This window comes from Lutra lutra, chromosome 16 (genome assembly GCF_902655055.1).
Source record: "Lutra lutra chromosome 16, mLutLut1.2, whole genome shotgun sequence".
NCBI lineage: Eukaryota > Metazoa > Chordata > Mammalia > Carnivora > Mustelidae > Lutra > Lutra lutra.
Window position 1 is genome coordinate 13,255,910 of NC_062293.1, and position 21,671 is coordinate 13,277,580.

The 21,671-nt window shown below is 55.7% G+C and overlaps 1 protein-coding gene across 1 annotated transcript in view; it reads left to right on the forward strand.

Annotated features, from left to right (window-relative positions):
* The window catches only part of CACNG4 (calcium voltage-gated channel auxiliary subunit gamma 4), a 59,218-nt gene extending 38,626 nt beyond the window's left edge, over positions 1–20,592 (forward strand). Inside the window, exons 2-4 of the mRNA XM_047708267.1 lie at positions 9,977–10,060; positions 15,447–15,587; positions 19,350–20,592. Coding sequence (XP_047564223.1) covers positions 9,977–10,060; positions 15,447–15,587; positions 19,350–19,888 — 764 coding nt within the window. The 3' untranslated portion in view covers positions 19,889–20,592. The remainder of the gene's footprint in view (positions 1–9,976; positions 10,061–15,446; positions 15,588–19,349) is intronic.
* The last annotated feature ends 1,079 nt before the right edge of the window (positions 20,593–21,671 follow it).

The window sequence follows — 21,671 nt, forward strand, 5'->3', positions numbered from 1 at the left end:
AGCCAAGATTTCGGGCAAAAGACCACCGCTAGGGGAGTGGATTCCCCTCAGAGCCCTCGGAGGAACCAGCCCTGCCCTCCCCTATCTTGGCCTCTGGCCTCCAGCATTGAGAAACCGAGAAATTCTGTGGGCCTGGCCACGCAGTGTGGGATACTTCGTGACAGCAACCCCGGAAAGGAGTACAGGCTGCCTGTCCGTGCTGAAACCATCTTGCCCCGGTCCCTTCCGGCCTGGCCTCTAGTCCCTCATCTGCAAACACGTCGAAGGACAGAACACAGGGTCTCCCCACATGAAGGGCCCCTCTCACACAGCCCTGTGCTGCCTTTCTTCTCCCTACACCCCTCATGACTCTTACCCCACACACCTCCCTTGAGGAGCGGCCATAGCCCGCCAGGGCCTTCCAACCTCAAGTCACCCCCTGTGAAGACTGTGCAGTAAAGCCCCATCTCCCCGCCTACCACGTGAGACCCCCACACCCGGCCCAGCCTCTTCAACCCCCTCTGCTACTCTCCACCCATGCCGCACTCTGTGGTTCCAGAACACGAGGCTGGCCGACCTGTGCCCTTTCGCCCCCTCGACCCGTGTCCTTCGCTTGTGCTGCCCACCACAGCGCCTCCCGTGTACGCACCAGCGCCCCTCCAAATTCCTAGCCTCAGCCAAGCTCTGCCCTCAAGCTCTCCCACCCCCATTACCACTGTCCTGACTGGTCTGGGGCCCTGGATGGCCCTGTCTCCAGCTCGAGCACCCCACCTTCTGGCGAAAAGCTCATCCAGCCACTCCCACCAGCCACTGCCCCTTTGCCCAAGAGTCCAGGAAAACAAGTTTTCCTGCCACTAAAGAGTGTCAGGGACCCATACGCCTGCGTCACGCTCCAACCAATCAGAACTCCTTGTAGCTCTGAGACTGCCCCGTGTCCTTCTGTCTCCAAAGTGAGGGAGGTAAAAGCCTGGCTGCTGAAGCCGGGTGGCCTGGTTCGAATCCTGGCTAGGACACTTAGTAGCAAATGGGATTTTTTGTCCTATCTAGCTCAGAGGCTTAGTAGGAAGGTGAAGTGAGCTAATAAGTGACAGGTGCTCCCCAGAGAGCCTGGCACGTAGTAGGTGCTAAGTAAATCCTTGCTGCTCTTCTCGCCACAAGGATAATATTCATCCCCACCTCCCCGCCCCCCTTAGCCTGGCGAAAGCCTGGCTGCCTCTTCGTTCTCCACTTCCTCCACAAGTCCTGGATCCTTTCTAGAAAGGCCTATATCCTCCTGGAAATGTACAGCCCTCCAGTCCTCCAAGCTGCTCACGCCCTTCCCGCAGGAAGTCAGGATTCGGGTTGGGGACCAGCTCTGGAAAGACCCTGAAGGGGAAGCAGTCCTGGTGGGTCATCGGCGCCGGGACCGGGAGACACAGGCTCCCTCTGAGCTCCTCCCACGTGTCCCACCCCAAGGTGGGACCACCACTTGGCCCTTGGACCAGGGCCGGGACCGGCACGTGATGGCCCAACTCGCAGAGCACAGTCCAGCCACCTGTCCTTAATCTGGACTCGTTAGGAGACAGCATCCCAGATTATTGTCCATGGAGAAAAATAAGTGCTGTTCAACTAGTTTCTAACGCATAAGCTGATTTAGACGGGTCTACTGGGATGCGCTGGCCCACGGGTGGGACTCACCGTCACCTCCTCTTCAGCAGCTGGGCCTCCTCTGGGGTTTTCCAGTCCTCAGATTGACCGGGGATGGTGAGGAGGGCTGGGGCTGGGGCTAATCTACTGTCATAGGTCCGAGCAGCTTCTGCAGAGGTGTCGGTTCCCAGATGTGGCCCGTTTCCCTGAGCCCCACCCCCGCCCCGGACCTCAGCTTTGAGCTCTGCCAGAACTTCAGGATGAGAACCTACCATCTAAGACACCTCTGATGCCTTCCCCTGCCTCCCGGCCCCCGATCACCCTCCGGGATGATACTCACAGTGTCTCGTGTTGTGGGTACCCCCAGCTGAGCCTCACTCAGACCCGAAGCTCCAGCACCTGGGCCACGCTTGGCACACGAGAGTGAAAATCCTGTTGGGGGATGACCGAGGCAGGGAAAGCCCAGCTCAGCATCTCCTTCCACTGGGCCCTTTGTGCTCTATGCTCACACTCATTCTGTCCTCGAGCCAAAGGGGCCCTGCTGTGTCAGGCCACCTTCTCTGAGCCTCCAGCCATCCCCGCTCACCCACAGCTGCCTTTTCCAAGGCCTGGACATGACTTTGCCTCTGGCTTCAGTGTCAGGAGACCGTTTCCTGGAGGCTAACCCGGTGCTCTTGGCGGCTATGTGGTTGCACGTCCTGACCCGTCCTGGGGAGGAGGACCAGCAGCCCATGCTGCATGAGAAGCCCCCCACATTTGCCGAGGGGTCTCGAGAACGTAGCGCCAGGGAGGAACACGCGATGAGACATCAAGAAGATGGATTCCAGGCGCCACCGCTCTGCCGCGCGCACTCCGGGCGTCCCCCGAGCCTCTGCTTTAAAAGGGAGCAAAGGAGACTTTCCAGCTAAGGGAGAACACCCAGGCTTTCCTAATTGGACCTCTGCAGTGCGGCCTGGGGAGCAGACCTCAGTCTCTCAGCTCCTTTCTTCCATCTTCAAGAGAGTGTTTTTTGCAAAGATGAAATGAGCCGGTGCATGGCACGTGCTCAGCACATCACCTTTTTCACCATAGCCTGAGCCAGGGGCTTGGATGCAGGGGGTGTATCTTGGGAGGCGGTCCTAGGGGGTGGGCACAGTGATGGGGAGGGCAGGGGCGCTGGTGAGAGCAAAACCCAGATTAGATGGAAAGCAAGCCAGTGCCAGGGGCGTCCCTGAGTTGACCATCACTTGACTCGGTCCTCTTGGAACCTGCGCCCAGAAGCAGGCAGCATGGACCCCCAGGATGGGGGATGGGCACTTTATCCATCAGCTCCCCTCATCCTCCTACACAAAGGTTATGAGGTGGGGAGGGGGAAGGATTGTCATCATCCCTCCATGTCAGTCTTCCAGCTCCATGCATGGGTGTGAATTCCGGCTCTCCCCACCCCACCCACCCCCACAACCTACCCAGCGCCCTGGATGAAAAGCCAGAAATGATGGGTGCGGCCAAATCGAGGTGTCAGCAGCTGACCCGTGCGTGGAGCTGGCTGCTGCATGGACGAAGGGCTGGAGTGAGAAGCCGGCAGAGAAGTATTGGGAGGGGGGCGGTTAACAGGTGTCTGTCCCCAGTGGGTATGATGGCTGCCGCCAGTGTTTGTGAGGCTCAAGGAAGTCATACTTATGGAAATGCTTTGCACGGGGTGGAGGAGTACGGAATGACCCCCTTCGGTGTGGTCGCCCTCCCCCAGTCTTTCCTCCAGGATTCCCCTGTGACAACAGAGCTCCGAGGTGGCCCATTGCAGAGCTTGTCTCAGATGCTGGCCTTCCGGAAAGGACGTGTCCAGTGACCGTCTCCTCCCGCTTTGCACTGAAAATCCTACATCCCCATAATCAACCCCGCCACGTCGTGGGGGCCGCACCCCCGGTTGCCTGGTCGGGGGGAGTGCTGGGGACGCTCCCCCAGGAGAGGCTCCAATGCCTCCCACACGGTCCCACCCCCGCGGTCCACACCAAACTCACTAGTGGTCATATCTGATCAGATCTGTGGTCATTCCAGAAGGACCCTCCTGTCATCACTAAGAATCAAAGATTCTGTTTCTTTTCTTTCTTTCAGTAACCCCTACCGGTTCATGTTTTGGCACTGTAGGAAATTCAGAAAAAAAAAAAAAAGTAAAGAAGAAAACTTTAATTCGCTCATAACCCTATCACCCAGAGATAAAACACTGCACCTTTCAAGGATATTTCTTTCCAAATGTTTCCTATGCCTTTAGAAAGTGCTTTAACAGAAGTGGTCTAGATGTCTGTAGATGAATGACTGTGTTAACCTGTGCACACAATTTTATCTTTTCTTTTTTTTTTAAGATTTTTTTTAAAAGATTTTATTTATTTATTTGATGAGAGAGAGAGAGCACACAAGCAGAGGGAGACGCAGACTCCCCGCTGAGCAGGGAGCTTGAACTCATATTTTTTCTACACAAAACAGTTCTAGAATCTTTGAGCAGGAGAGGCTCCCTCTGGCCCAGTTCCTGAGTTTTGTAGATGAAGAAATAACGCGTCTGGGGCCATGTGACAAACAAAGTAGTTTCCTGACCCCAAGAAGGAGAGGATCCCCAGGAATGTCTCAGTGCTCCTGTACTGTGGCCTGGCCAGGATGTTGTCATTAACCACCCGACATATCACTTAATAGATAACTTGGTGAATAACCTGTTCACGGAGAGAGAGCACATGTGAAGTGGATTGGAAGTGGCCTTCTCTTACCTCTTGTATCAGCCATTCATTTTCTCCCTATCGGATGCATTGGGCCAACACTAACAAAATTAAACTTGACAGGAATAAATGTGAAGGCCCTAGGAATAAACACCCCATTCAACAAAAACAAGTTGGGGGGGAGGTGTTCCAGTTCTTGAGAAAAACTTCTGAGAGCCCGAGTTGACACCAGGTCCCATTAACAGAAGCATAGAGTCCAAAGGAGAGGAGGGGACAGCTCTGGTGTGCTCTGAAACATTGGGTTTGGTGGTGGAAGCTGCCCCAAAGAAGGGAGCTAGGCTGGAGATGTCTCTTGGAACCATCAATAAAGAAATGACTGAAGGAACTGGAGATGTCTGACCTAGAGGTGACATTCATTTAAGGGAAATACCCAAATCCTTGGCTCTAGGGGAAGGGAGCAATCTCTTTCACTCTCCATACACCAATGACAAGTGGCGCCTTCTTCTCCACAGCCCCCCTTCTTTAGACTAGGTTTGGGGATAAGGTTGACTGGGAATGGGGGTCAGATATCCTGCCTGTTAATAAGGTCTGCTAGGGGAGGGGTCTGGTCTCAAATGTTGGCAGGTGGTGGGTCATTGCTTGTCCTCAGCTTTGGGCCTCACCTTCCTGGGCAGCTGGAAAAGTAGCTCTGACTTCCATCCTGTCAGACACATTCAGTGATTCGAAGGTCCGCTCATGGCAAAGGGATTCTTTTATTCCTAGAGCTTGTGAGTAGCACCAGTGGAGGGAGGCAGGAACTTCAGGAAGTTCAACGTTAAAGCTGTTTAAAAATGGAATGCCTTGGGGAGGTGATGAGGTCCCCGTGGCCGGCAGATACCAAAATGCGAGAGAATCAGGAGAGGATCTGGGATCCCGATGGGGACTGGCCAACTTGCTTTGGAAGCCTGGGCCTAAGAGACCACAGGAGTTTCACTCCAGCACAATTAACAAGGAGGTGCCCAGTGAACCCGACTTCTTAGTTTTGCCCATGGGCTCCCACAGCTGATGGAGGAGCAGGAAGATGGAACACGACCTTGGGCAGGGCGCCTTCACCTTTCTGTAGGGCTGCGGTCCCCCCTGGGGAGTGAGGGAGGCACGCTGCATTTTCTCCCACACAGCGCAACACGTGTATGAGCCTCCTAGGGCCACTGTGACGAATTGTCACGAACTGGGTGGGAACAAAGAAATGTCTTGTCTCCCAGTGGTGCAGGCCGGAAGTCTAAACGCAAGGTGTCAGCAGGGCTGTGGCCCCTCTGAGACATTGGTAGGATCTTTCCTTGCCTCTCCCTAGCTTTTGGTGGTGGCGAGTAATCCTCGGCCTTCCTCAGTGTGTAGACCTGTCACTCCAGGATCTGTCTCTGTCTCCCCATGACCTTCTCCCTTGTGTGTGTCTCTTTCCACAGTCCCCCCCTTTTTTTAATAAGGACACTGGTCCCCGAATTCAGGGCCCACCCGAATTCAGGGTGGCCTCATCTTAACTTGCTTAGGTCTTTAAGACCCTATTTCTTTTTTTTTTTTTAAAGATTTTATTTGTTTATTTGACAGAGATCACAAGTAGGCAGAGAAGCAGGCAGAGAGAGGGAGGAAGCAGGCTCCCTGCTTAGCTGAGAGCCCAATGTGGGGCTTGATCCCAGGACCCTGAGATCATGACCTGAGCCAGAGGCAGAGGCTTACCCCACTGAGCCACCCAGGTGTCCTATTTCTAAACAGGGTCTCATTCAGGGGTACCAGGGGTTAGGACTTTAATCCATCTTTCAGGGGAACATAATTCAACCCCCAACAATGCCCATCCCTTCTGTCTGTGGATAAGGGCCCAAAGTGGAAAGAGGGAAGGAAGGAAGAAAGGAAAGGGAAAGGAGTCAACGCACAATGCACGTATGGATTCAACATTCCTCAGAGCGTAATAGGACGTGGTGGGATTCCCAGTGTGTGCACATGGCCCCAAGAAAGGGATTCTATGGGCCAACTGAAATGACAAACCATGACTGTGGGTGGCTATGCAACCACGAAAAAGAACGGCTTTTAAAAATCGTTGATATGGGATGCCTGGGTGGCTCAGTGGGTTAAGCCTCTGCCTCTGGCTCAGGTCATGATCTCAGGGTCCTGGGATCGAGCCCCACATTGGGCTCTCAGCTAAGCAGGGAGCCTGCTTCCTCCCTCTCTCTGCCTGCTTCTCTGCCTACTTGTGATCTCTGTCTGTCAAATAAATAAATAAATAAATCTTTAAAAAAAAAAAAACGTCGATACATTGGACAGTGTGAGTTCTATGTACAGATTCTATCAAATATTAACTCTCTCTCCTAAATGTAGAGTTGAGGGCAGCAAGACGTACTACAGGAGCATTTGGAGCAAAGATATCCGTATGCAAGCTAACAGGTCAAAACCTGAGTGTTGTTTTCAGGTTGAATATATAAATATATTTCTTTCCTCGTTTCTACCAAGGGCATGTTTTCCTTTCATGCCGTCAGTGCCGGAGCGAGCTTCCTGGCCTAGAGGCTAGGATTTCCAGCAACTGTTGGATTCGTATCAACTTGTTATTTTTTATGAAAAATAGACAAAAGTTTTTTCTAGAAGTTACATCTATAGGTACTGGCCTGGAAGGATGTTCGTACATATTGTTAAATGAGAAATGCAGGTTATGGATGATGCATAAAGCATAATTCCATTCAAAAAATAGGCATCTTCGGGGCACGTGGGTGGCTCAGTGGGTTAAAGCCTCTGCCTTCAGCTCAGGTCATGATCTCAGGGTCCTGGGATCGAGCCCCGAATCAGGCTCTCTGCTCAGTGAGGAGCCTGCTTCCCCAACCTGCACCCCGCCCCCCGCCTGCTTCTCTTCCTACTTGTGATCTCTCTGTCAAATAAGTAAATTAAATCTTAAAAAAAAAAAAAATAGGCATCTTCGAAATCACTTTTAGGAGTCCCTAATAAAACTAACTAACCTATCATGTGACTCAGCAGTCATACTCCTGGGCATTTATCCCAGAGAAATGAAAACTTAGGCTCACCCAAGAACTCGCCTGTGAATGTTCGAGGCAACATTATTAGAAATAGCAGGACGTCACAGCTGTAATCGCTTTGAACAGTCAGATGTCCCAAACCTTGTTACCTCCATACCGTGGCATAGCGCTGGCCAATAAAAAGAAAGTGTTTATACACATAACAACCGTGGATGAACCTTAAGAGAACAATGCTGGGAGAAAAGAGCCAAAGGACATTCTTGAAATGACAATTCTCTGCAAATGAACAGCTTGGCAGGTGCCGTGGGTCAAGGAGACGCCGGGAAGGCAGGAGGAAGGTGGTGCTGGAAACATCCTCTCTCTCTCTCTCTCTCTCTCTCTCTCTCTCTCTCTCTCTCTCGACTGTGGCCATGTCAGCATTCTGGTTGTGAGACTACAATTTTGCAAGATGTGACCGTTGAGGGAGACTGGGCAGAGGGTATATGTTTATTATTATCTCTTACAACTGCCCGCAAATCTACTGTTATCTCCAAGCAAAAAGTTCAATTAAAAAAAAAAAAAATGGGGGAAACTCACGTAGGTGGACACGTGCCGGTGCGCACACAGAGGAAGACGTGGGGACACACACATCGTTGACCTCTAGAAAACAAGTCTGAAGAGACATTATTTACTTTTTCGTTGTCAACCTCTGACTATTTGACTTGTTTCCAACAAGCACATGTGATTTGGTGATTTGGGTGAGGCCAATAAAATGACCCAAAAAGGTGAGTGGGGAGAGGGAAGAACAGTAGAGGGTTTGGCCCGCCTCGCCCATCTGGAAAACACTCTGTGTTACAAACACCCTGGCTCTGGGCTCCCACAGCCCGGCCTAAGGAGAAGGTGTGGCTGGTCCCCTCTGGCCTCCGTGGGACCCGTTGATGCCCACCCTTGTGCTCTCTCTCCTCTCACTCACGACCTCTCGTGCTTCTCCACCGACCCAGGTGCTCAGGGAGGAGTCAGGACCCTCGGCGCAAAGGATGGGAGGTTTCTGGGTCCAGTGGCAGCGAGCCTTTCCCGAGCCGTCACTGGGACCAGGAACATCTGAGTGCGTTTTAAGTGTTGCCCTTCGTAATTCTTCTGACATCCCTAGCAGACAAAGCATGTAGTTGTTCCCATTCTACAGATGAGGACGTGGAGTCGTTCTTGCTTGGCCCAGCACAGCGGACACTGTCAAACCCTATCCCACTCAGGGCATGACCTCTGAGACCCACAGTCTGTCCTCCTACCGCTCCCTGACCAAATCCGGCCCACCTACCAATGGGTCCTCAAGGGTCCTGGGCCTTCGGGAAGCGGGGGTCCTCCCCCAGCTCCCCGGCTTTCTGGAGGCAGCAGCTAAGGCAGAGGGGACAGCGTGGGGAGGCCGCGGGCGAGCCGGCTAACTGGAGGACCGGTGGAAGGGCAGCGTGCCCCGAGCTCGTCAGAGGCCTCTCTTGATTGGAAGCACCGAGAGACGGATGCGGGTCTGGCACACACCTTGCTTCTGACTCTGCCTCCGACTGAGAGGTCAGGCTGGGCTGTGGGAGGCCAGCGGGATGCTTGGCAGCGGCAGCAAAACAAGAACTGGCCCCGGGTGGAAACAGCCCCAGCCCCAGCCAAGCGGCGCTGTCAAGACGAGCTCCTTGCCGAAGCAGGGAGGCCGAGCTGGGCGTGAGGGGCTGGGCTGGCAGGGCAGGGCAGGGCCTGACACCCTGGGGGCCCTGCTCTCCACCCGTGTCCACTTCTGTGCTGGGTGTTCCCAGACTATAGGGGAGCAGGGGCCAGGAGAGCAGGGCAGAAGCTTCAGGAAGGAAGGCCTGGCCTCTCCTCCTGCAGTTGCAAAATTACCCTGGGTGTCCTGCCTCCCCCTCTGCGGAGGCTACCGCTCAGAGCGGGGAAGGGAAAGCAGGCAGGAGGTGGTCTCGGCCTTTCTGGAATTTTCTCTGGCTCCATATTGTCTTCCCTCCATCACACTGAGTGAGGGGATCAGAATCACGCTGCTCACTGCAGATTCGGAGTGTACATTAGGAGGGATTTATGAGTGTTTAGGAGAGAGGAAAGACACAGACATCTCAGGGTAAGATTTCACCCCAACTCACCGGACCCCGACCTAGACCCAGACCCAGACCTTGCCCCACTATGGTCCCCAGCCCCTCCCCCTACACGGGCCCTACCGAGTCCAGCCACGGAACTTCCCACCACTCCCCAGGCTCGGACCCCAGCCCTCCCTTTTCTCGGCTTCCTCCTCCACCTGGAAGGTCCCCTCTCACGGTTCCCAGGGGCAAATTCTTTGTCATTTTTCGAGTTGGCTCTGCAGTCCCTTGGACCAGACGGGCCAGGGGATCCGGTGGATCGAACGTCCTGCTTGCCCTGAGCAGCTCAGCTCTTGTCCCCGCATAGTTACTGATGGTGGGCCTTTCACACTTGCAGGTGCCCCGACGTGGACCATGACCAAGAGGGTCCCGTCCCGGGCGCTTGTCCCTCTGCGTGGTCCTTCTGTGTGTGTGCCCGCTCCCGCATAGACCAGGGATGCCAGAGCGGGCCTCTCTCCTCTCTCCATGCCCGGGCCTGCCCAGAGCCTGGCACACACGCCGTACACAAGGCTGGAGGGAGCAGGTGCGTGAACCCATGCCCCATGCAACATTTACCATGTTCTTTCCCTCTTGCTCTCCCCAGGGATCTATAAAGGCCACTGCTTCCGGATCAATCACTTCCCAGAGGACAATGATTATGACCACGACAGCTCCGAGTATCTCCTTCGTAAGTGTCAGGAATCTTTCGCTTCCTTGGTGTGTGTAGGGGAGAGGGGGATGCTGCTGGAGGAAAGCCTGGCCCCATGCGCATAAAGGGGGTGCGTCCTCCGGAGGCTCTTTCTCTCCCTTTCCGATTCAGAATTGTTAGTCCAGAGGATGGACTTTGGTCCGACACTGCCGTGACGTGCTGAGTCTCCCAGTGGGCTTCCTTGGTGGGTAGGCCCATGTCTGGGGAGACTGAGGCTGATAATGGTGTGGGCGTCCCCCTCCCCAGGGCTGCTGGTCATGACTAGTTTCAGAGTCACTGATTGCTGCTGCTGGACCCCGGGCAAGGAGGTTAGACATAGGCTTGCCCAGGCCAAGCATCCCGGGGGGGCCATGACACCCTAAATACATTGCCCTGCCAGCCTTGGGCCTGCCCACCCCCGCCCCACACACCCAGCATTCTATTCTGGAAAATTCAGAGGAAGCGGCACCCTCAGGCTGCCTGGGGGAGAAGGCAAGGAGGGGTGGCAGTGCCGGCTCTGATGCGTGGGCTGTCGGTGCTCACGGCACCAGCTGGGGGAGCCCCCATCAATGCCCAGGCCCTGTGGCTGGGTTGGTCCCCCGACGGGAAGTCACAGCATATATTGGACAAGGACAAACCCCGTTCCACACCCTAAAGCTGGATCTCACCACTGGGCCTGTGAATACCTCCCTGGGAGGAAGGATGGGGCCACAGCAAGGGAAGGGCCCGGAAATGGAAGAAATGCCCGCTTTGAAGCCACTTTCCCTTTCCCATTAGCTAAGACACACACAGAGCTGCTCACAGCATCCCCCTCCGGGGCCGGGGCCCGGCTTCATTTATGGAGAATCGATACCAGCGTCCTCCGAGAGAGCTCAGTCTACTCTGCACCTGCTTATGGATTGTTTTTGGGGTTTTGTTTTTTGTTTTTCCTAAGAGAAATGATTTGGGTTCTGAGTCATCCAGTGAAACAGTCCAGCCTGCGGTTCCCACGGGGCCTGGGGAAGTGCCGGGCGGCTCTGGCCGGGCCCGGAACCTGGAAAATATTTGGGGCTAGATCTGCCTCTCAACCTCCCTCTGTCACCTTCTCTTCTTCCTCCTGCCGGTCCTTTCTTTCTGCTTTTGGGGGGAAAACACGGAAGCAAGCAAATGATAGTCCACAGGGCCCCCGCAAATGTCCGTGCAGCTGACGCACTGCTCAAGGAATGCCACGTACATAGACTGTGGCATAAATGACACCCTTCGAGTTGTACAGTGCGTGGCCTGCGCAGCCATCCGGGGCGACCCCTGGTACTCAGCCCGGCGGGGATGGCTCAACTGGAAATCAAGCCCGACTCAGAACCTGCCATTCTCTGCCCTACCCAGGGCACTCAGGTGGTTCTTAAGGCTCTGAGAGCAGATTTGCCCCCACTGGGGTTGTGAGGAGCGAGGCCTGGAGAAACAAAGCACCCCCTCTCCCATTTCCCGCTTAAGCTTACTTGAGGTTATGGCTGTTGGCGCTGGCTCTTCCTCTTTACTTCCCTGCCCCTGTCTCCTCTTCGTGCCCCGGAGCCCTGCAATCTCTTTCTGGATTGTTCTCATGACTATCGACCCAGAGACCAGACAACGTAGCTGCTTGAGGTCCCAGCAGGAGGCAGACTGGTTTGCTCAGATGGGGTGGAGGAAGGGTAGCTGGTGAGGGACTGTTGACAAAGGGGTGGGCGGGGTTAAAGGAAACTGGCGGGGATGGTGAGACCACCCGCACAGCAGCTGGGGAAGCCCTTCCCCTCCTGGGCCCAGCAAGTGAGGAAAGCAGGTATGGGAGCTGGGAAGGGGGACACGGTGAGGACAGGGCTGCCTGGCAGGAGCTGTGGCTTTTAGGAAGGAAGGCAGCCACCTCCCCGCAGCCCGCAGGAAGGAAGCTAAGGGGGAAACACTCCCCTGCACTCTCCTCCCAAAGCCAGAGGCAAGGGAGCCCCAATATCCCGTGCATGGCTTGTGCCTCCCAGGGCCCAGGGCAGGATGCAAAAGGTTGGAACAAGGATGCGGAGGGGCAGATCAGGAACGTGCTGCCACTCTCCCGTCCAGCTTCAGGCTCCTGCTGTCCTCATACTCTGCCAGGGTACCTGAGGTTGGGGGTCGTAAGGACTAGGAGGGGCCTAGCAGCGATTTTCCCAGACTGATGGTGACGGATGGTCAACGAAAGCTCATTTGGGAAGGAAAAGCGTTCCTCAGGTGTACACGGTGCGGGGAGCAGTGGGTTCATTAACAAGCCCAGAGATGCCCAAGGAGAAGAAGAAGTGATGACTCTAGCTGCTGCTGGAACTGGGGCGGAGGGCAGACCTAAGGTGTTTTTCCTCCTTGTTGGAAACGGGTTGCGGAAACAAGGAAGCCGTCTTGAAACAAGGTTCAGAGTGCAGGTACCTAGGAGCTTCAGCCAGAGGAAGGAGGCAACACCTGGGGACAGGCCAAGGTTATGTCACTGTGCCCATCCCCCCTGATTCCCAATATCTGGTCCTCTGGTCCCCAGACTATTGTGATCCCAAAAACATATAGACACACAGGAGAGAGAGAGAGAGCGCCAAGGGTCACGAGAGCTCATTTAATCACCCATTTAACAAAAAGTGATTATGGGCCTATGTGCCAGGCACTGTATTAGGCACGTGGGGTACTGCAGTGAACGCAACAGAGCTCTGCCGTCCTGGTGCTAACATTCCAAGGAGAACAGGTGGGTCTGAGAAGGTCACAGAAGGTACCATGATGTCTGCCTGTGGGAGAGCCTGTTGGGGTGCAGCTTAGCTGTCTGGGAGTGGGGTGTCAGCCCCAGCAGGTCCGAGGCTGTGCTCCTCACACCATGTCTTCAACAAGTCAAGAACAAGGTCAACCTTCAGGCCGTATGTTCTGAGGTCTTCCAGAGAAACTGGGCTCGTGCATTGAGTTGCATAACTGTCAGAGGGCTTCCTCCCAGCCTTGGGGCTCTGGCAGTGCCCCCCCGACTGGTTGATAGACCCACAGGCAGGTGTGGATAGGGTCACCACCCCACACCCTGTCTGCCATGTCTCTTTCACCGGCTCCGCTAGACCGGCCCTAGAGATTCCCATCCACCCTGCCCTGTGCCTGGTGCCCTTTCTCCAGGCTCCGCATTTTCCCAGCAGGCAGCTGATTCCTGTACTAAACCCATGTCAGGCCTTAAGAGCGGGTATCAGCGCTGTTGGGAGGCCATGGTGTGCCTGCGGGGGAGTTAGAAGGAGGTGGCCATCCTCTAGACAGACACAGGTTCTCACCAGGGCTAGATTTGGCTGTGACGTATGGGCTGGACCTCAGCCCCACTTGTCCCTCAGCTCTGTGCAAGACCCAACTCATACCACCGTCCACAGCGACCCCAGCTGGTGTCCGCACAGCCAGAACCCCGGGATGAGCCTGTGTGGCAAAGGATAGGTACACACATGACTTACCTGGGCAGGGTGGATGGCTCGGAGCCAAGTCTGACCTCAGGGACCTTGGAGGAACCAGGCTTCCTCCTCTCCAGCCTCCAACCTGTCTGCAGAACAAGGACGTCTGGAGGGAGCTGAAATCAGACTTTTCTGGTCAGCACGGCTCAGAGGCATGGTTCCCAAGCCCACGGGAAACCTCCTCCCAGAGCCTGTGGCTGCGAGAAGGCAGAGGAAGGAGGAGGAGGAGGTCCTGGAGAGAAGAGCTTTATTTAATGCCCCCAACAAAGCCCCCTCTGTGAAGCAGGGCACACACTGGCGGGCTTACAAGGAAAGGGACAAATGCTGCCTTCAGAGGCTGAGAGGCCACAGACTCCCTCAGCTGGCTCAGGAGTTGGCGCCTGCCAGGGCTCCCGGGCTCACTGTCCCCTGCTGGGGCCACCAAGTGTCCCTGTAGCCAGGATTTCTCCTGGGCTGGGAGACCGGCAGGTGCATCAGGCAGGCTGAGCTCGGGGCTCCTCCTGTCCTTCCTCCTAGCCAGATGCAAAGGAAGAGGGACCCAGGTTCCCGGAGCCCTTCCGAAGTGGAGGGAGTACATTCTTTGCCTAGGGCCACCAGGTTAAAGTGCCATGAGCTGGGTGGCCTCAAAGGACAGGAATTTACTCTCTCACGGCATGGTAGCTGAAGTCTTCAAGGGGTGGTGGCCGGACTGCCGCTCCCTCCGTGGGCCCTGGGGGAGAAGCTGTCCTTGCCTCTCTAGCGTCTGCGGCTCCCAGCTATCCTCGACCTGGGGCCACTTTACCCCTTTCTCTGTCCCTGTCCTCACGCGGCTTCTCTCTTAGGCGCCTTGTCTTCTGCTTGTCTCTCTTCCTCCTCTTACGAGGGTACTTGTCCTTGGATTTGGACCCCCCTCATCTAGGATGGTATCATCTTGAGACCCCTAATTTAATCAGGGCCTCAAAGAGCTTGTATCCAAATAAAACTCACATTCGTAGGTTCCCGTGGGTGGGACGTGGTCATATCAGGGGGCGGGAAGGATTCAGCCCCCACAGATAGGTATTACTACTCTCCCCGGGTTATAAAGGAGGGGACTGCCGTTGTCAGAAGTCCACGGCCCTGGCCATCCCCCTCATCGGGGGCGGAGCAAATGTGCAGACCGAGATCCGCTGGGTGGCAGGGTCCACTCGTGTCCCACTCTGTGTAGCTACCTCGTCCTCTGTGACCTCGGGAGGTCCCGTGCTTCCGCATGTCACCTGGGGTTGAGGACAGTGATGAAAAGGCTGGAGAGAAAAGCTCCCCTAAGAAGGGTGTGCTACGGCCAGGCCCTGGGCTAAGCCCCTTATTCGTACAAAACCAACCATAGGATGTAGGTACCACTGTGAGCTGCTTTCTAGAAATGGGGGAGCTCAGTTTTAGGTGAAGTGATTTCACTCAGGCCACACAGCCAGCACGTCACAGAGCAGACCCAGGCCCGTCTGATGCCCCGAAGCCTGTGTTCTCACCTACCCATCAGAGCGGCCTCTTGTGGACACCACTTCCCAGCCTTCCAGAGGCTTCTTAGAGATGGCGTCTGTGAAAGGCTCCGTGGACTGTGAGGTCTCATTTGAATGGGAAGCAGACCAGCCTTTTCATGACTGTCATTGCAGCTCCCAGATGTCACTGAGGGGCTCTCCTGCCTTCAGGCTGTCTGAAGTGTGACCCACACCCAGGGAGAGCCTAAGTGAGCCACAGGCAGATGCGACTCCAGGCCACCTGGCATCCTCCAGGGAGTAACCAGCAAGCCTGGGCTATCCCTTGAGTCTGGCCCAATGGCATCCACCCAGCCAGCTCCCAATCTGCCGTGGTCTCCAGGCCCTGATGGGAACCTTCAAGGTCAGGGGAAGGGCCCCAAGCTTCAGGGCTCCTGGCCGGTGCCCATGGCGATGCCCAGGACAGCAGCCCCTCTCACTGCCCTCCCCTCTGTCTCCTGCCCAACCCAGGCATCGTGCGCGCCTCCAGCGTCTTCCCCATCCTCAGTACCATCCTGCTGCTTCTCGGCGGGCTCTGCATCGGCGCTGGAAGGTTCTACAGCCACAAGAACAACATCGTCCTCAGCGCGGGCATCCTCTTTGTGGCCGCGGGTGAGTCGCCAGCTCTGTCCCCCTGCACCGGGTCTGCGTCCTGGTGCATGCATGGGCTTGGGGGGAGCGGGCAGGTGTAAAGTTATTTCTCAAAATTGATTTCAGCCGTCCAGGTGGGAGGGGGCTGGAGCGGAGAGTGGGCAGCAACTGCTCAAGGGGCACGGGGTCTCCGCTTGGCGTGATGAACAATGTTCTGGACCTAGAGAGCGGTGGTGGCTGCCGACATTCCAGAGGCATTCTAAGCCATGGACGTGTGCACTTTAAAGGGTTAATTTATGTTCTGTGAATTTCACCTCGACCAGAAAGATTAATAAGCCCAAGTGTGCAAAGTGCCCCAGAGGGGCAGGGCTGGAGCCTCAGAAGCCTGTGATGGGAAAGCCCGGCTGAGTTAGTGGGGGGGGCCAGGGGGCGTCTTGAGCACCTCTTGAGCACCAAGAGGGGCTCAACGGAAGCCAGGACCTGAAGGAGCCGACCAGGTGAGGACAGGGTGAAGGGGGTACGTTACTGGCAAGGGTGCACCTCGGAACCACCCTCCACGACCCAGTGAAACCCCACAGAGCCGTGGGTGACCGTCATGCTCCCCCAGCCTACCTGGACCCAAATGACTTCACACCGTCCCTCCTCTTGATGGAGACACCGCAACTCATGTCTTACCACTGCAGACCTGGTAGAAGTGTGGACCGGAAGTGGGGAGCCCATACACAGTCCAGGACCAAACCCTGGGTTTTCTGGCCCGAGTCTCTGGGGGAGTCTCGAGGGGGCTCCTGCCGGGGCCGAACCCGGCCGGTGGTGTCCTGACATCTGGGATTCAGATAAACTTGCAACAAGGGTCCCTGTCAGGAGACACAGGACCTGCCTAATGTCTTAGGCCTTCTAGTACGTAAGTTTGAGATGTGCTACAAAGCTCAGTGATTCTTTTTTTCTAATAAAGATTGTATTTATTTATTTGAAAGAGAGAGAGAGAACAAGAGAGAGCACGAGGAATGGGGGGACAGAGGGAGACGCAGGCTCCCCACTGAGCAGAAAACCCGACACGGGGCTCGATCCCAGGACTCTCGGATCATGACCTGAGCCAAAGGCAGGTGGTTACCTGAACCGCCCAGGTGGCCCTGAATTCAGTGATTCTTTCCTAAATTGTTATCGTAGCTCCCTGCTAGGCTGTAACAGTGTTCTTGCTTTCAAAGCATCTTATTTCTTCCCTCGGTCTGGTGAAGCAGCCCTAGCTTGGCCTGGGCTCTGCATCTTGAAACAGCCCAGTAGTCCCATGAGGGGGACAGTGAGAATCCCAGCAATGGCGGTGGTCGCTGGTGGTCCTTGGTGGTCGAGTTTCCTTCGCTGAGGACGGTGGTGGGGGCCTGTGGGGACAGGTGTGGAAGGGCCTACCGGTGCCTGACCTCATCTTGTCCTCTCCTTGTGGTTTCTCTGAGAGAAGGAAGGTGACTTCGGGCCAAAGCAGTCAAGGCACTGGCTTAAAGTCTTTCGGCCAGCTTCTTATGATCCTGCCTCGACATCCCTTCCACATCTGTGTCTTTCCAAGGCAATTGATAACTATGTGTGTGTGTCTCTGTGTGTGTGTCAAGGGTACAGGGTGTGTGTGTTTGTGTGTTGGCAAGGAGAGCCCGAGTGTAGAGCCTCCTTCTTGGTCTGGCCCCCATGCTTTTCCTTCTTGTCCCCTCCAAGGGCAGAGGTGGGAGGATAGGGGTACACCCCATTCTCTCTCCTCCTTTAAGTCCCTGGCTTTTTGAAGGTATGAACCGTTAAAGAAATCCTTGCCATAAGGTTTGAGTCCTGTCCCCTTTCCTCTCCCCGAGGAAGGAAAAGAAGATTTGCACCAACCCCCACTACCACATGTTAGGGCCACGGTGCCCGGTGAGCACAACCATAGCATCCCAGATTGTGAGGAGGCCATCAGGTGGCCCAGGTGGCTTCCCTGAGGTCATCTGGTGGTAGAGACACAGGCTGTGCCCAGCGCTGTCAGCCTCCCATGTCAGGTGCCCTCTGCAGCTGCCCATCTCCCCAGGAGGAACCATACCCAGTGCTCCAGGTCACTGGAGCCCGGGGACACTCATCTAAAAACATGGGTCCAGAGGGGAGAGGAAGCAGGGACAAGAGCAGTCCGGCAGGCGAGCAAGGCGACATCTACTCGTTCCCTTTTTTTCCCTGGTTTATGGAAGCTCTGATCATGGGCCAAGGCCACGGCAGGCCAGGGGTCACACATGGGGGCCCCAGCTTGAGGCCTCTCTAGCCCCAGCAGTGAGGTGATTTAGGCCCAGAAACCATTTGAGGCGGGAAATGGTCAGAGCCTGGGGAGAGGTATGGTCCAGAGGCCAGGAGGGCCTGGAGCGTACCGTCCACACTCGGATCTCTGCGGGAGGCGGGAGGGCAAAGGGCACAGCAGTGCCTAGACCAGATGACACGTTACTGCCCAGTGAAACACAGCGGATGGTGAGAGAACAGAAAAGCAGTCTCACCGTGTGCCAGCTGCTGTGCTAAGTACTGGCATGTACCAGCCCCTTCAGTCCTCCCATCTGCCCCGGGAAGCGCATACCACGGGGACTCCCATCTGGCACGTGAGAATACGGAGACACAGGAAGCTGAGTTATTTGCCCAAAGTTCCATGGCTGGTCGTTGGTAGAACCGGATTCAAACCCAGGCAGCCTGGCTCTGCCGAACCTCACTTCTGGGAAGATCAAGTCAAACAGAGACAGCCAACAGGGGGGCTCAGTGGGAGTCTGCTTCTCCCTCTCCCGCTTCCCCTGCTCCTACTCTCTCTCTCTCTCTCAAATAAGTAAATAGTGAGTAGTAATGTACCAGGGAGTTTCCTGGTTGTGATAAACGTACACGGTAACATCAGCCGTTCACGGGGGAAACCCGGCAAGGAGGTAGAAAGGGGCTCTCTGTATTCTCTTCACAACTTTTCACTATGTCTAATGTCCCCAAAGTTTATTTTTAAGCTTTGAAATGCACATATCCGATGAGGCAGAGGTTTAACATCAAGGAATTCATCCCACAGTTGTAGTCATGCGTGTGTGGGATGGTGTGGGCACAAGGATGTCTGTGACAACTCTGTCACCGCAGAGGGCTGGGAACTCCCTGGACGTCTGTGGGAGAGCCCCGGTTACATGTCTGTGCAGCGGCTGCCATGGGCTCTCAGAAAGACGGACGGCTCTCTCTGTCTTCACGTGGAACCGTCTGCCAGGGGGACTGTTCCAGAAAAAGGCAAAGGGACAAAGAGTATTGTGCTAAGAAAAAATAGGTGTGTGTGTGTGTGTGTGTAAGAGAGACGGGGAGGGAGGAAGAGAGACTGGACATAACAATGATAGAAAAACAGGGACCCCTGGGTGGCTCAGTCGGTTAAGTGTCTGCCCTCGGCTCAGGTCATAGTCTTCAGAATCCTGGGATGGAGCCCCGCATCGGGCTCCCTGCTCAGTGGGGAGTCTGCTTCTCCCTCTCCCGCTTCCCCTGCTCACTCTCTCTCTCAAATAAATAAATAAAAATCTTTAAAAAGAACGAACAAACAAATAGTAGCCACCTTCCGGAGGGGACCTGGGCCACTACGTGCCTCCATTTTTTTTGCACACCTCATCCGAACTCTTGCTCTACTACCCCTTCAAAACAAACAACTGAAAAGTTCACGACCTGAACAAAGCAGCGCCCGTCCGGGGAAGTGTGGCCACCAGCACCCCCCCTCCTCCGCTGGTCCAGCTGCGGGTCTAACCTCTCCCTCCCTCCCTGCCACCCCCTCTTCTGCTTCTTTTTCAGGCCTCAGCAACATCATAGGCATCATTGTCTACATTTCCAGCAACACGGGCGACCCGAGCGACAAGCGCGACGAAGACAAAAAAAACCATTACAACTACGGTTGGTCTTTTTACTTTGGAGCCCTGTCCTTCATTGTGGCCGAGACCGTGGGAGTCCTGGCTGTAAACATTTACATTGAGAAAAATAAGGAGTTGAGGTTTAAGACCAGACGGGAGTTCCTCAAGGCTCCCTCCTCATCTCCGTACGCCCGGATGCCGAGCTACAGGTACCGGCGACGGCGCTCGAGGTCCAGCTCCAGGTCCACCGAGGCCTCTCCCTCCAGGGCGGCGTCCCCGGTGGGCCTGAAGATCACCGGGGCCATCCCCATGGGCGAGCTGTCCATGTACACGCTGTCCAGGGAGCCCCTCAAGGTGACCACGGCCGCCAGCTACAGCCCCGACCAGGAGGCCAGCTTCCTGCAGGTGCACGACTTCTTCCAGCAGGACCTGAAGGAAGGCTTGCACGTCAGCATGCTGAACCGGCGGACGACCCCTGTGTGAGCTGCCCCTTCCTCTCAGCGCCGGCCTGTCCCCAGAACCGCTGTGTGGATCCCACACGAGGGCACCTGCCCCTTAAGACAGACCAACGATGGACGGAAGCCAAACCCACCCCTCCCTGGTCTCCAGCAAGTGTCGCGGGCTGGTTTGGTGCCAAGACACCCCGGGAGATGGGAAGTGGAGGCGGAAGGCTGACTTTGTCCCCAGAGAGCGTGTCTGATGCCCCGGGATTCTGAAATCTCCTGAGGCTGCATGGCCTGGAGCGACCCCCTGGGGAAGACCAAATCGAGCCATTATCTCCTCTCAGAAAAAAATTTTGCCAGAAGAATGGGCTTTTGGGGTCCCCCCCACCCCGCTGCCTGCCTGGGTGCTGGGCCACTGGGAGGGCCTCACCGGGCACACGGGGACCTTTGGACACTGGTCTGCTGCTTTCTGATCTGAGGTTTCCGAGTCCCTGAGTGGGAAACAAGGAAGCCGGAGCTTGCCCCCTTCCTGTCTATCGAGCGCCTTTCTCTTTCTCCCTCTCTCTCTCTCTCTGTGGCAGTGGCCAGTTGTTGAAATAACAGTAATCCTGAGGAGAAAGCCCTGTGGCCAACTGGTGCTTTGGCCTTTGTGCTGTCCTGGGGCCAGCTTCCCTCAACCTGAGGAGACCAAGGCCTGTGGAAGAATCTGCAGAGGGGGAGGCCTTCGCTGGCCGGGGCGATGAGGTAAAAGCCGGAGCCTGTCGCTGGCATTCCTATCCGCTTGTAAAAGTTTCTGGTACTTGAGAGTTTGGAAGATTCCACGGGTCTGAGGAAAGGTGGCCATAGGTTGCTCCCCACTGACCTGAGGAGCTGCTCTGTCCCTCCTCAGGGAGAGGGGGGGCAGACCCCCCGCCCCCAGCCCCAAACACACACTGGTATTTGGCAACAGGAGCCTGAAATTCTGAGCACGAAAGGAGACCCAAGGGTAAATAGCGACCAAAAAATCAGATCAAACGTCCATTTCCTAAACAGTCATTAATCACGATTGATTGCCAATGAAGGCCAGGAAAGCAAGTGACATTCATTTCTTCATCTTTAAAAGGCCTAGGATTGTGATTCTTTCTGCCACCCCCTTGAAGGGCTCAGCCGAGAACATTTGGACGGAAAGGCCATACCGTGCTGTCCTCCCTCCTCATGAGAGGGACGTCCCAGCCCCGGGGGGCCAGGGAGGCGACTCCATGTTTGACATTCTTTCCATCTGCGACCATCCCTTCCCCTCCTGAAGCAAGCGGAAAACATGGAAGCGTGTGTGGGTTGAGAAGCCAAACTTTCTGGAACAGGGAGCTCGCCCTCTTTTATATCAAACACGTGCTTTCTAAAGACAAATCCTTTCTTACTTTTTGAGACTTGGTAATCCCACTTCGAGCGGTCGTCTGTGGTCCCAGTAGCTGTCATCCTTAGAAGTGACAAGCAAATTCTTACCTCAGCCACCTGCTCAGCGACAACCCCCTCCCCCAGCCCCACCCCCTGGGTGGACTCAGCCCTTAGGAGTTCAGATCTGGGTCATGGTCACCTCCATCGTCCTTCACCGCCCCCCCCCCCCCAGAGAGGACATCTCCCTGAGGACCCCTCACCTGACCGCCCCAGAGTGTGGGCCCATGGAGGCGCCGTGTGCTGGGGACCCTTTTGTGCTTGCTTGAAACCCCTTCCTCCTGTTGAGGTTGGCTTTGTGTGGTGGTTTGTCCAAGCATGTGCAGCCGTGAATAATGGCGTGTCAGGGCTCGTGGCCCACCCTGCTGGGGCCAACCCAGGCCCCATCCCAC